General features: G+C 41.9%; 1 protein-coding gene across 1 annotated transcript; it reads left to right on the top strand.

Annotated features, from left to right (window-relative positions):
• On the top strand, positions 1-3,299 carry tlnrd1 (talin rod domain containing 1). The gene has a single exon (XM_080884303.1). It carries the CDS (start codon positions 1,623-1,625, stop codon positions 2,685-2,687), a length of 1,065 nt encoding a protein of 354 aa, XP_080740429.1. The 5' UTR covers positions 1-1,622; the 3' UTR covers positions 2,688-3,299.
• The last annotated feature ends 10,467 nt before the right edge of the window (positions 3,300-13,766 follow it).

The raw sequence follows: 13,766 nt of genomic DNA, 5'->3' as shown, positions 1-13,766 counted from the left end.
ATGCTAGCGCTAGCGCCTCACTTGACTTTATAGGGGTGTCTTATGGCAGGGCAGCAGTCGCCAGTCCTGAGAGTAAAACAGGTCGCGGAACTCTGTGGTCACTGTATAACTACGAACTTTTTTCGCGACTCCGTTAATGTTAAACTACATTAGGTTAGTAAATATAAACGGTGCTAAATTACTTAACCGCGAAGGACTGCCGGTATTGTTCCGTTGCTACAAGTTTGCTCAGTCCAGCAGCCGTTCAGAAGCGACCACACCCTCCTTGCTTCCTGATAGTACTGTAGTGGGAGCGCGCAGCTCTACTTTCAGTCGCTGGGAATAACGGCCACTTCTTGTTGCTGCGCTGTTTGGATTCGGTGTCGTGGACCTACAAAACAAGTGATTTATATGTTCAGAGAACACTGGCTGTTATGGATATGAAAAGTGAGCGCACACAGAGGATATGCGGGGCTACACACTCTCGAGTCCCGAGTTAAGACGCGGAGGAGGACGTGGAGGGCGGACTGACGGACGATGCATATGGAGTCGAGAGGACCGGAGCAGTCGCTATCTTATAACCCAGCGCTCGGATTGAAAAAGAAGAGGTTGAAAGTGGACTGAGAGGCTTCTTCTTCCTGGACAGTGGCATTTTCGGTGAATTTTACTCGGGAGGACCCGTGAAATGATGGTGTTGGAGGATAACTCCAGTCCTTCCACTGACCAGAACAGCTTGCCGGGTGGTTCCCCGATTGTAACCAGCATGAGAACGCCACACTCGGTGGGAACAAGTCGGCCAAGATCTCGGTGCTTTTTCTGGCTATTTGCTGTGACGCGAATGGCCACAAAATGATATCCTGAAGTTAAAAAACAGAGAGAGCGAGAAAGAGAGAAAACTCAAAAGGCACCCGTTCATTGCTGAGGTGACGTCTTCTTTGAAAGAAAAAAAAAAAAAAAGCACCAAGGAAGGAAATTTGACGTTTGCTGATCAGCAGAGATTCACTTTGGGAATGTTCTTGATGACAAGGGGCTTGTCAGTGTGTACTTTCCCGTTTAGAAGGCACCTTGGTGGCACTGCTGTTTGTGTGTTTTGTTTGTATTTTTTAATTTAGAAGCCTGTGAATTCCTTTTCTCCACAACAATCTGGGACTATACTTAGAATAGTGACTATGTTGTTCAGGGCATTTAAGTTAACATTTCCAAATAAGAGCGTATATCTTGTTACACTGATTACTTTAAAGTTGTAGGGCTTTTTCTTGGGTGTTTTGTGTAATAGATTTACTAACAAACTACGGCAGATAATGCTGAGAATATATTCACATGTACTCCTATTCTTAAGGCTTTTATACAGACACATATGCGTTAACTATTTGGGGTAAATGTAGTAATTGAGTTTTGCTCTTTCCGCATGTTTACACTGAGCGTACGTGTCTTGTGTTTTAACATGTAATTTACAATTAATAACCTAAACTCTGAAGGAACTTAAGGAAGACTGTTTGGCCAGTTCTTATTTAAAAGTTTAGTTTTATTTGAGAAGTGTCTTAAACAGTAAAATGCATTGTAGCAGCAGAAAACGAGATATCTGAACCCTTATATAAGAGCCATTTGACCCTCTCCCCCTTCCTCTGACTCCCTTCATTATTATGGCTAGTGGTGGCTCTGGCAAATCAGCAAGTGAGGGATCAACCAGCACACCCGGTGGCAGTTTGCAGCAGAGGAAGCGGCTCTCCTTCATCTGTGACACATGTAAGGGCAAGATGCAGCTCGTGGCTGACCTCCTCCTGCTGTCCAGTGAGACCAGGCCTGTCATGACATCTGAAGGTGTGGCTGTGGCTGACACCTTCGACCAGTGCCGTGACACGGTCATTGCCCGCACTAAAGAGCTCTCCATTCTCACCCATGACATCCAGAGCCAGCTCAACATGGGTCGCTTCACGGAAGTAGGGGACCGCCTCCTGGAGATGACTAACCTTGTGGTGTCTTTGACTGAGTGCTCAGCTCATGCTGCCTACCTGGCATCTGTGGAGACGCCTGGCTCTCAACAATGCCTTCCGGGTCTGGTGGATCGCTACAAGGTGACCCGCTGTCGACATGAAGTAGAACAGAGCTGCAGCGTTTTCCGAGTCACTCACCTGCAAGACCTCACCCCACAGCTCCTCCTCGAGCTCTCTCAGAACATCTCCACCAACCTCAAGACTCTAACGGACATCTCATCACTGGCCAGCGAGAGGTCCAGGGATCGCTTTGCAAAAGAGCAGTTCAAGCTGAGCGTCAAGAGCATGAGCACAAGTGGCACGGCCTTCCTGGCGTGTGTGAAGGAGGTGAAAACCCAGCCCAGTGAGCTGACCAGGAATCGATGCATCCTCTTCAGTGCTGCTCTCGTCCAGGCTGTCGGCGCCCTTGTTGGGTTTGCTACAGAGCCACAGTTCCTGGGAAGAGCTGCGAGCATCTCTGCCGAAGGAAAGGGGGTGCAAACGGCAGTGTTAGGTGGGGCCATGAGTGTGGTTTCTGCCTGTGTCCTTCTCACTCAGGGCCTCAGGGATGTTGCCCAGCATCCCGAGAGCAGCTCCAAAATGGCAGACTACCGTGAGCGTCTGCGTAACTCGGCGTGCGCCGTGTCCGATGGTTGCACTCTGCTTACTCAGGCACTCAGAGAGCGCTCCTCTCCAAGGACTCTGCCACCAGTCAACTCCCATTCTGTGAATTAGTTTAGGAAGGGGCTATGTAGGTTCAGTGTCTTGTTTCATGTACCAAAGAGACTCACTTTGGGTTAATCCCTATTCATCAGGTGTAGAGTAACATCCGAAGAACACTGTGTGGGCCTGTTCTTGTGGTTAAAATTTGTGTGTAGAATGCAGAAAAGCACTAAAACAACCACTGCAGGGTTTTTGAGGTTGCGCTGGATGTAACTTAACTTAAACCATGCTCAAAACGGACCACTTCACCCACTCTGGGTATGAACTGGGCTCAGCAGACAATGTGCTTTCATCAACAGACAGCAGCTTTCAGACCTGAAAAGTTTACCTCAGTTTTCAGTTGCAGTGAAAACACCAGCCTCGATGATGGATGTAGCCTCGCAGTATGAACCTATAGTTGGCTGACCTGCTCCATTATATGGGCTTTGTGAGATTGGAAAGAGTGAGCCGAGTGTCAAGATGCTTTTTTTTTTTTTTTTCAGTGTGTGTGAATTTTTTTAAAGCTGCTGTGAGTGTGTGCCCTAGGGTTTACACTATCTACCAGACTTCCCCATATTATTTTCAAGTGTTTTGACCATGCATGTAATGGAGTATTTATTTCATCTATTAAAAATGTTTCTTATATGCTGTTGTGGCTAAAATGTTTTTGAAAATCCGGCTATTCACTTAATCTAAAAAACCCAAACATTTTCGGTTACTTTTTTGTGCAAGCTATCTCTGTGAGAGCTGTAGACTGCAGCTTCTCAGTCTGTACATTATGATCTCCATTAGTGATGAAACAGGAGGCAAGAGCAAGCTAGTATGTACTTTGAGACTGACATGCTGCTTACCCGAGGGTAAAGCTGACCATGGCTACACTCAAGGTAGATCGTTTTTAATCACTAAGATGAAACATTCACCCTTTGACTGCATTAATGAATGAAAGCAGGTTTAATATGTGAAAGACAGATAAACTGACTTAAGTAATTGTGTAATATTATCTGTGTGAGACTGCAAACTAACTTTAATGCTATTTCAGCATCTTTCTTAAAAAACATTAGACATATTTTCTATTGATGAACAAACATTCATGAATTCATTAGTACCTGTTCTATTTTAGGCCTTTTGGTGTCTGTAATGAACATTCATGAATGTTTCATTTAGCCTGAATTGAACAGTTTGTGTGTTTGTTGCTGCTTTTTGAAAGCATCAATGACAAATGTTCACTCACTCATCTGTCAAACTCTGCGATGCATTGGACTCATTCCAGACAGTCACCCCTAAATTATTTGACACAGTGCTTCCTTTTACAGTTTTCTCTCTTTTTTTAATTTGTTTTCAGATTCAGGTGATCCATAGGCCAGAGTATATTCACCATGTGTGCTCGGGGCTCTTTCTCTCATGGTTTCCAATCAGGCTGATCAGTTTTATCTCTGACATTTCTGCTTCTGTAATGTGGTATTTGTGGTATTCATAGAAAATATTATGAAAAGGCTTTAGTGACTAAAACTAACCCACTCAAAGAAATAAGGATATGCTCTAATACTTATGGCATCTCGATGAATTAAATATTCAAATTTCTGTACATTGATAACAAAATGACATAATAATGGTCAGTGGAAACCAAAGTCAGGGATTCAATTCAAAATTCCACTAAAAATGAAACTTTAGTTAAAAAAAATCACAAAAACGTGTTCATCTGTAATTTGATTTGTAATCATTTGTACAGCAAAGCAAAAACATGACCTGGGTAGGCATGCTGATAGCTTTTCACTTAGTAACCAGCTTAGATGCTGTTATTTTGAAGCAGGGAAATGTAGGTCCTTGCACACTTATGTGAAGATAAACTGCATAATATAACACAAAACATACGTTTATTTAAAAACAGGTTAATAAATAGTTGAAACCATTACCTTGGAACTACCAAAAACTTCAGTGACTTTGAGTACTCATGGTAATTAAAAAACAGTTGTAGTTTTAATGTTTTCAATTGTTTATTGGAATTTAATGGCTCCAAACCTGATTGCCTCTATCATGGCACATTTGTCTGACAGTGGCAAACTTCTAAACAGTGCTGTCAAACTTGTCAGTGGAGCTTATGCATATCTGATTTACATGTAAGCCTTCTGTATACTCTTTGTTTAACAGTGTTCACATAATAATTCAGATAAACTGTAGAACAGAAAATTGGTAGTATACAACGAGGAAGTTGATATTTCCATGTATGGCCCTGCCTGTTGGCATCTTGCACCCTGCTATAATGTGAAGGGGCACACGTTTTTTTTTTCAAATGCAAAGTTTGCACCATAATTCAATATCTTGTGGAACTACTTGTACCAACCATAACTTCAAGTGATTGTTTTCTGTATAACTGTCAGTTTGTCAAATCATTGTAGAGGATTTTTGGGTTATTACTCTTTACAACTTTGGTCTGGTTCATTTAATATTGTATTTGTTCAGGTTCTACCATTGTATACCAATCAAGTTGAGGTTGACTTTGACTGGGACATTTCAACACCTCTTCTTTTTCAGCAGTTCTGCTGTAGATTTGTTGATGTGCCTTAGAAAAGTCTGAGAATTAAGAAAATATTTCTGAGTAAGGGCTAGGTGGATGATAGATAACAAGAAATAAAACTTTTTGTTTTTAGTATTCCAAACAAATTAAAACTGTCTGGGGGTTTGGTTGACGTGGCATTATTAGTGGCCTCCACCTGTAAAATGTCTAATTATTGCCCCTCTAGTTCACCTTTTAATTAAATTCAGTTCAATTCAATTTTATTTATAGCACCAAATAAAAACAACAGTTGCCTCAAGGCACTTTATGTTGTAAGGTAAAGACCCTACGATAATACAGAGACAACAGAGAAAGTCCCAACAATCAGAAGACCTCTAATGAACAAGCACTTTGGCGGCAGTGGGACTTAAAAACTCAATTTTAAAAGGAAGAAACTTTCGGCAGAATTAGACTCAGGGAGGGGCGGCTATCTGCCTCAGCTGTTTTGGGTGAGGGGAGGAAGACAGGACAAAAGACACACTGGAAGTGAGCCAGAGATTAATATTAAATAATGATTAAATGCAGATTGCAACCACATAGTGAGTAAAAAAGTATGAGTGAAAAAGAAATAATTGTGAATTGTGGGAAGCCCAAATTAGCCTAGTCCTATTGCAGTATAACTAAGGATTCAATAGGGAATCAGTGAAGAAAAGTCGGTGTGGGAAAATATGCTCTCCCTGTCAGTAACCTTGCTGCAGCAATTTGGACCAACTGAAGGCTTTTGCGGGAGTTTTATAGGACATCCTGATTGGGCCTGCACAATAAATCGAAAATATATTGTCATCACGATATCAGCCTGCGCGATGGGCCCATCGCAAAAGACAGCGTAAACTGCGATAATGGAGTACCTTAAAATGTTTACACACGTGCTTTAAAGAATTTGCCAATCAAAGAAACCCCTTTACACATTAGACCAGTCGAATAGAGCCCTTCACGGCATTAACCAATCAAATGGATTAGAGGCCCGCCTCCTACGCAGGTGGGGAGCGAACAACGCTGCAGCAACGAGTCACAGTTGTAATGGCTGAGAGCGAGACGCATGACGAGAACGCTACTGACTATGAACTCGTGGCTAAAAAAAATAGCACCTCGCTTATTTGGAGGTACTTTGGATTTGGTAAAGACGACGTTCTCCAAACACAGGTGCTCTGCAACACTTGCCGAACACTCGGCAACCACCAGAGGAAACACGACTCCACCATCATCTTCAACACAACCACAGAGAACAGTTTGAAGAGTTCCAGAAAGACCGGGCTAGCTAATGTTGCTAATGTTAGACAAAGAGCGCCGCAGCAACGGCCGTCTCTGTATCAGAGTTTTTCAAGTGGAACAACTTATGAGAAAACGTCGAAGCGCTACAAAGAAATAACAGAGGCCATTACACATTTTTGACAAAGACATGATGCCTATAAATACAGTTAGCAGGGAGGGCTTCACCAGTCTGATACATAAAGTGGACCGGAGATACCGCATCCCCTCAGGAAACTACTTTTCCCATGTCGCCATTCCACAAATGTACGAACCATGCCGCTGGACCGTCAGGTTTGAACTGAGCCAAGCTGAAAGCTACACCAGCACTACAGTAAAGTTTCCTCTCCAGTTTTGACTGGCATCATAACTACTTGGTGAGAGGTAAAATGATGAACAGCTGCATTGAGATAATTTGCAGAATAATTTAAGTTATGTTTATTTAAAACTAATTATAGGGATGGTTGTTCGGCAAGCTTGAATTCTGAAAGGATGTCTTTCAGGATTCAAGCCTCAGAATTTTTTATTATGGGGCAATGTTTCAATGTTAAAGTGCAGTTTGTTGTTACACTGCTAATACAGCAGCTTTCTTTAAATAAAACTGTTGCAGTAAAACGGAAATTATGTATTCTTTTTTGTTTGTTTGTTTTGCTATTTATTTTATCGCAAGTCATATCGTTATCGCAGTATTGATCACAGTTATCGCACATCGCAGGTTTTCCTAATATCGTGCAGCCCTAATCCTGATAATAATGAATTACAGTCATCCAGCCGAGAATTAATAAAAAGACAAACTAGTTTTTCAGCGTCACTCTGAGACAGGATGTTTCTTTTTGTTTTTTACTTTTTAAAAACGTAATAATATCTTTAACACCAAAGCAGCTGAAACTGATTAACAAACCCCTTTGTTACTTAACTGGATAGATAATTATCCCAGGACTCTAACTGACTTGATGCTTGATACTGCTGCTTGATTAAAAAGTATTTCTTTTTTATCTTTATCAGAACATATATTTTTTAGAGAACACCAGAGAGGCAAAAAACCTGTTAGTGGTATCCTTGGGAATCAGGACTCATGGAGTGTGGTCAGCTTCTTCAGCCAGCAAGTGTGACTCATGATGTAGCCTGGTGCTGTCCAACTCTTCAGACTGTAGAGCATCTTTGCTGTCTGTCGCTGTGACACTTACTGGGTCCTGTTCAGGGAGGTTGCTGTGGTCTGCTCTTACATCCACTGCCACTGAGCATTGTGTTGTTATTAATCTCTGTCTCTCTTCCACAGCCTGCCTTTTGTCCCGTCTTCCTTCTTTCACTCCAACTGGTTGCAGCAGATGGCCCCGCCCCTCCCTGAGCCTGGTTCTGCCGGAGGTTTCTTCCTGTTAAACAGGAGTTTTTCCTTCCCACTGTTGCCAAATTCCTTGCTCATCGGGGGTCAATGATTGTTGGTTTTTGTTTTGTATGTATTATTGTAGGGTCTACCTCACAATATAAAGCACCTTGAGGCAACTGTTGTTGTGATTTGGCGCTGTATAAAAATATTGAAATTGAATTGAATTGTTGTGGGTTTCATCCTTCCAGTATTGTGTCATCTCCAACCTTGGTGGGGTTATTCTCCCCTACCACTGAGAGTACACCTTGGATGGTTCAGTGGAGTACACCTGGTTTAATCTCCTGTTATGCCTCCTTAAGCCACTGGCCAAGGCTGTGAGTCTTTGCTTGGCAGATTCCAGGGCCTCCGATAGGGAGCGCTAACTTGCCCGCTAGTCTCCTTCTCCATGGAGTGTACTGCTACTTGGGGCTGTTCATCTTATAGCCAAGAATCTATGTGATCACTGCTGTAGTGGCGTAGATTGGGTGGTTAGTTTCGGCGTGTTCGCAGTAGGGATTGTCTGTAATGCTGATTTCAAGTTTCAAAGACGAGTAGTATTACCACTACACTATACCAGTCAAAGGTTTGGACACAGCTTCTCGTTTTTCTTTATTTTCATGACTATTTACATTGTAGATTCTCACTGAAGGCATCAACACTATGAATGAACACATATGGAAATTTGTAGGAAGCAAAAAGTGTGAAATAACTCAGAAGATAGTGTCATCTCTACAAAAATCCATAACATCCACCAGCAATCTCAGTTCAAATCTTGTGTCTACCTCCTCTCCAGAACCTTTTCTCTATTTTGAGCCCTTTTCCACGTTTCATCTTCCTGATTTATCTGATATTTCTGAGTTTATATGTAAATCAAAGCCTGCCACATGTCATCTTGACCCTATGCCTACAGGGCTTGTGAAATCCTGCCTCTCTTCCTTACTCGCACTCATCTCTGCTATCATTCACTCTTCTCTCACCACCGGTATCGTTCCCTCCTTATTCAAGACTGCTTCAGTCACTCCTATACTGAAAAAACCTTCTTTAGATCCTAACAACTTTAACAACCTCCGTCCGATTTCCAATCTACCCTTCATCTCTAAAATACTCGAAAAAATAGTTGCAGTTAATCTTCATTCACACCTGGTTAATAATAACATCTATGAGAGGTTTCAGTCTGGTTTTCGCTCATGTCACAGCACAGAAACTGCTTTACTTACAGTCACTAATGATCCTCTAATCAGAGCTGACTCTGGTCTTCTCACCATTCTCGTCCTTTTGGATCTGAGCTCAGCCTTCGACACCATTTCTCACTCCGTCCTTCTAAGCAGACTTTCCTCTCTCTGCATCTCTGACACACCCCTAGACTGGTTTCAATCATATCTCCTTGACCGCTCCCAGTTTATTCACCTGAAATCGTTCTGCTCTCGTCTATTCCCGGTCACTTCTGGTGTACCCCAAGGTTCAGTCTTAGGCCCTTTTCTCTTCAGAATATACATCCTCCCTCTAAGTACCATTTTCTGCAAATCTGATCTTCACTTTCACTGTTTTTATGATGACGCCCAGTTATATCTCTCCTGCAGACTTGATTCCTTCTCCCACCTTCTTCCCTTACAGAATCTGAATTAAAATCCTGGTTTAGCTCTAATTTTCTAAAGCTCAATGAGGATAAAACTGAAATCCTCCTTACTGGCACCAAATCCAACCTTTTGAAGGCAAACCATTTCTCACTCACCATCGATAACGCCTCAGTTTTCCCTTCTCCTCAGGTTAAGAGCCTTGGTGTCATCCTAGACCAGGGGTGGGCAATTAATTTTTACAAGGGGCCACATGAGAAACCCAAGTTGTGTCAGAGGGCCACATCAACGACATCTTGAACCCAAGTCTGCTTAACTTTCTTAAATTGTAAAATTCACTAAATTATATATTACGAATAGGTGGTACTGGTAATCAGAAGAATAAAAATAAAATAAAGTAAATATTTATATTGGGCTATGCTATGTGAAATTGTGGTGCATATTCCAAATAAAACAAAAACAACCACCGAATCAATGTCATTTTATTTTAACATGTTTAACTCAACAAACAAGATGTTTATAGAAATGCAACAATGCAATGACTTGTGTCATGTTTTCCTCCTTTTCAGTGAGAATAATCCAGCCTGTTCTGGGTTTGAACAAGGGCATTGAAATCTGGCTGAATGTCTGAGGTGGCTATGCGAAGAACTGCTGAGAGGTGGTCCTCAGTGACAGAGGACCCGTGTTTGGATTTGTTGAACTTCATCACCGAGAATGTCTGTTCACATACAGAGGTCGATCCAAAGAGGACTAGAATTCTCTGAGCATGACTCCTCAGGTGTGGAAAGTTCTCTTCTTTGAGGGAGGAATGAAAGTCCAGCAGTGAGACTGACCTGAAGTGCTCTGCCAGAAGTGTGTCAGACTGCAGGCCAATGAGTTCCATCTGAACATCACTTGAAGCATTATCCACACTGCAGGTGAAGGGAGAAGAAACCATGTCCATTTCATTTTCAAGAGCTTTGAAATCTTGAATTCACCTTGAAAACTCTGCATGCAGTGCTTCTAACATGGCTGAGTACTTGTGGAGGTGATTGGCATTTGGAAGAGCCTCCTTTAGTGTTGGCAAGTGGGTCAGAAAGTTGTCCTTCACTTGGCTTGAGATAAGCTGCAACTTCCTCATGAAAGCCTTTACTGCACTGTACATCTCGTGCACAAAAAGTCCCCTGCACTGCAGTTTGACATTTAGTTGGTTCATTAGTGCAGTCACATCCGCAGCAAACCCGAGGTCTGCCACACAATCTTCATCTGAAAGCTCTGGGACGGCATGTCCTTTCTTCACACAGAAATCCTGAATCTGGTAGTAGCTGATGTCCCCATGTTCCATCTCATTTTCCTCCAAAAGAGCAATAAATTGTCTGTGATTTAATGCTCTGATGAAGTTAACTGTTTTAGTTACAACATCTATCTTTAACACTATCTCACACTTCCTGATGTATAATACAATGCAAAAATGTCAATTTCTGCACAGGATTAATTTCTGTCACTTTATCCTGCATTCTCTTTAAAAGTCCTACCGGTACATTTTTCCCAGTCAGATTTGGACAACCATCTGTTGTTACACCTGCCAGATTGTCCCATTTCAGCCCTAATTTGTCCAAACATGCATTTACCTCTGTGAACAAGTCATTGCCGTTTAAGTTTATTACACTGATACATATATACCAACAAGACAGTGTCCATCACTGTGACAACAGCGTTTGTTTTCATTCAAAGGCTTTATGGTTTTTCCTATAATACCTGGTGGGCCGGTCTCTAGTCAAAATGCCCGGGCTGATTTTTTGTCCCAGTCCAGCCCTGGTCTCACCCGTTCTGCGTATTTCCATATACGCAACATTAAAAGATTACGTTCTTCTCTTTCCACCCAGTCTACGTCCATTCTTGTACATAGTCTTGTTACCTCCCGTATTGACTACTGCAATTCTCTTCTGCATGGTCTCCCCCAAAAATCCCTCCATAAGCTTCAACTGGTTCAGAACTCTGCTGCTCGCATTATCACCAGAACCCCTCCTACCAGCACATCACCTGTTCTTCGGGAACGTCACTGGGAGCCAGTGACGTTCCCGATAATATACAAACTTCTTCTGCTCACCTTCAAGGCCCTTCATAACCTCGCTCCTCCTTACCTTTCTGACCTGTTAAGCACTACCTTTTCTGCCCACTCACTTCGATCTTCTTCTTCTATCCAGCTTTCTGTGCCTTCCTTCTGCCTCACCGCCATGGGAAGCAGAGCTTTTAGCCTTTTAGCTAACCCAGGGTGTCTACCTCCAGATACAAGAAACACTGGTTCTCTCCCCCAGTTTAAATCTCAACTCAAAACCCATCTGTTCAAATCTGGATATTCACTGCGAACCCACTGTTTGTTAATTTTATCTTGTGCTTTTGTTTTATTGTGCTTCATTGTGTCATTGTTCTATTGTGTGTTTTATCCTATTGTACAGTGTCCTTGGGTGTCTTGAAAGGTGCTTTATAAATAAAATTTAGGATTTTTTATTTTTGATTCTTCAGCCTTTGCTTTTAATACTGTTGTCCACTCTGTTGTTATTATCTCGATGAGAGAGGTAGCCACCTAAAATGGTTTTCCTACAATCTTGAAGGAGTTCCCAGAGGTTCTGAGCACTTGTTGGCCTTTTTTCCCTTCACTCTGCGACCCGTCTCATCTCAAATCATCTTGATTGGGTTTAGCTCAGGTGACTGTAGAGACCAGGTCATCTGGTCAGCACTCCATCACTCTCCCTCTTGGTCAAATAGCCCTTACACAGCCTGGAGGTGTGTTTGGGGTCATTGTCCTGTTGAAAAATAAATGGTTGTCCAATTAAACGCAAAGCGGATGGGATGTCACTGTAGCCATGCTGGTTCAGTTTGCCTTCAATTTTGAATAAATCCCCAACATTGTCACTGGCATAGCACCCCCCCCATAACTCCTCCTCCATGGGAACCATCCATGTAGAGACCATCCATTCACCTTTTCTGCATCGCACAAAGAGACAGAGGGTGGATTTAAAGATCTCAAATTTGGACTTATTAGACCAAAGCACAGATTTCCACTGGTATAATATCCATTCCTTGTGTTTCTTGGCCCAAACAAATCTCTTAGAATTCATATAATGGCATAAAGAATCAGCTAACAGTTGTCAGATAGGGCTGTCAGCTATGTACAAACCTGACTTCTGCAGAACCCAACTGATGGTTCCAGCCCCATTAACAGAGCAAGATATTCCACAAATGAAGTCTGACAAGGCACACCAAGTGAAAACCATTTCATGTGACTGCATTATGAGGTTTATTGAGAGTAGGCCAAGGGTTTGCAGTGCTGTCAACAAAGCAAAGGGTGGCTACTTTGGGGAATCTATTTAGAGTTATTTATCAAATCTTTCTTTGCTAGATAATTCCATATACCCTGCTTCATATATTTGATGTCTTCAGTATGTATCTACAATGTATCTGTGAAGGTTCTCAGTCATCCAGGTCATCGTAGTCAAAGGAGCTTGCAAAGAAAAGCGTCTGGACTTCTTTAAGTTGCTTGAAGACGTTTCACCTCTCATCCAAGAAGCTTCTTCAGTTCTAAGGTCAAATGGTGGAGAGTCCCAGATATAAACCTAGTGGGAGTAGGACAATGAGCTCACCCGAAACTCTGGCTGATTGGGCCCCACACCCAATTTCACACCTTGGCTCAGGCGATTAGAGGATCATCAGGGGTCCTTTTGTCCCTCTGTGGGGGGAAACTCCCACTAGGTTTATATCTGGGACTCTCCACCATTTGACCTTAGAACTGAAGAAGCTTCTCGGATGAGAGGTGAAACGTCTTCAAGCAACTCAAAGAAGTCCAGACGCTTTTCTTTGCAAGCTCCTTTGACTATCTACAATGTAGAAAGTAGGGAAAATAAAATAAAAACATTAAACAAGAAGGCGTGTCTAAACTTTAGATTTTTTTTACCCTTAATAATCTTCATTTAGAAACTGCATTTTGCGTTTACTTGTGTCATCTTTGTCTAATATCTAAATCTGCTTTAAAAACAATCTGAAACATGAAGTATATCAAACAGAGGAAAGAAATACTATATCAGGAAGGGGGCAAAGATTTTTTCACACCACTGTAGCTGTAATTGTTTCTTAATTTTTCTGTGATTAAGTTAATTTTTTTCAAACAATCACATGGCCTACAATTACAAACCAATATCCATTTAAATCTGAAACTGACTGCATGAATTCATTTAGTCACGTTTAAATTAACAGTAGGACTACTTAACAAAAAAATTGTTTTACTTGCAAATGTAGCACTTTAGCCTTTTACATGGGTAGTAGTAGATTGAAAGGCTTTCTCTTAGCCCAGCATTTTGCAGCTATCTTGAGAACTCTAGGTGAAACTAAAA

The sequence above is a fragment of the Rhamphochromis sp. 'chilingali' genome, assembly GCF_963969265.1.
Source record: "Rhamphochromis sp. 'chilingali' genome assembly, chromosome: 6".
NCBI classification, from domain to species: domain Eukaryota; kingdom Metazoa; phylum Chordata; class Actinopteri; order Cichliformes; family Cichlidae; genus Rhamphochromis; species Rhamphochromis sp. 'chilingali'.
Note: the sequence above shows the minus strand (reverse complement) of the source record. Positions and strands in the feature narration are given on the sequence as shown.

Bases quoted from the DNA above. Each gene is read 5' to 3' on its own strand.
- tlnrd1 (XM_080884303.1), top strand. From the start codon at position 1,623: ATGGCTAGTGGTGGCTCTGGCAAATCAGCAAGTGAGGGATCAACCAGC.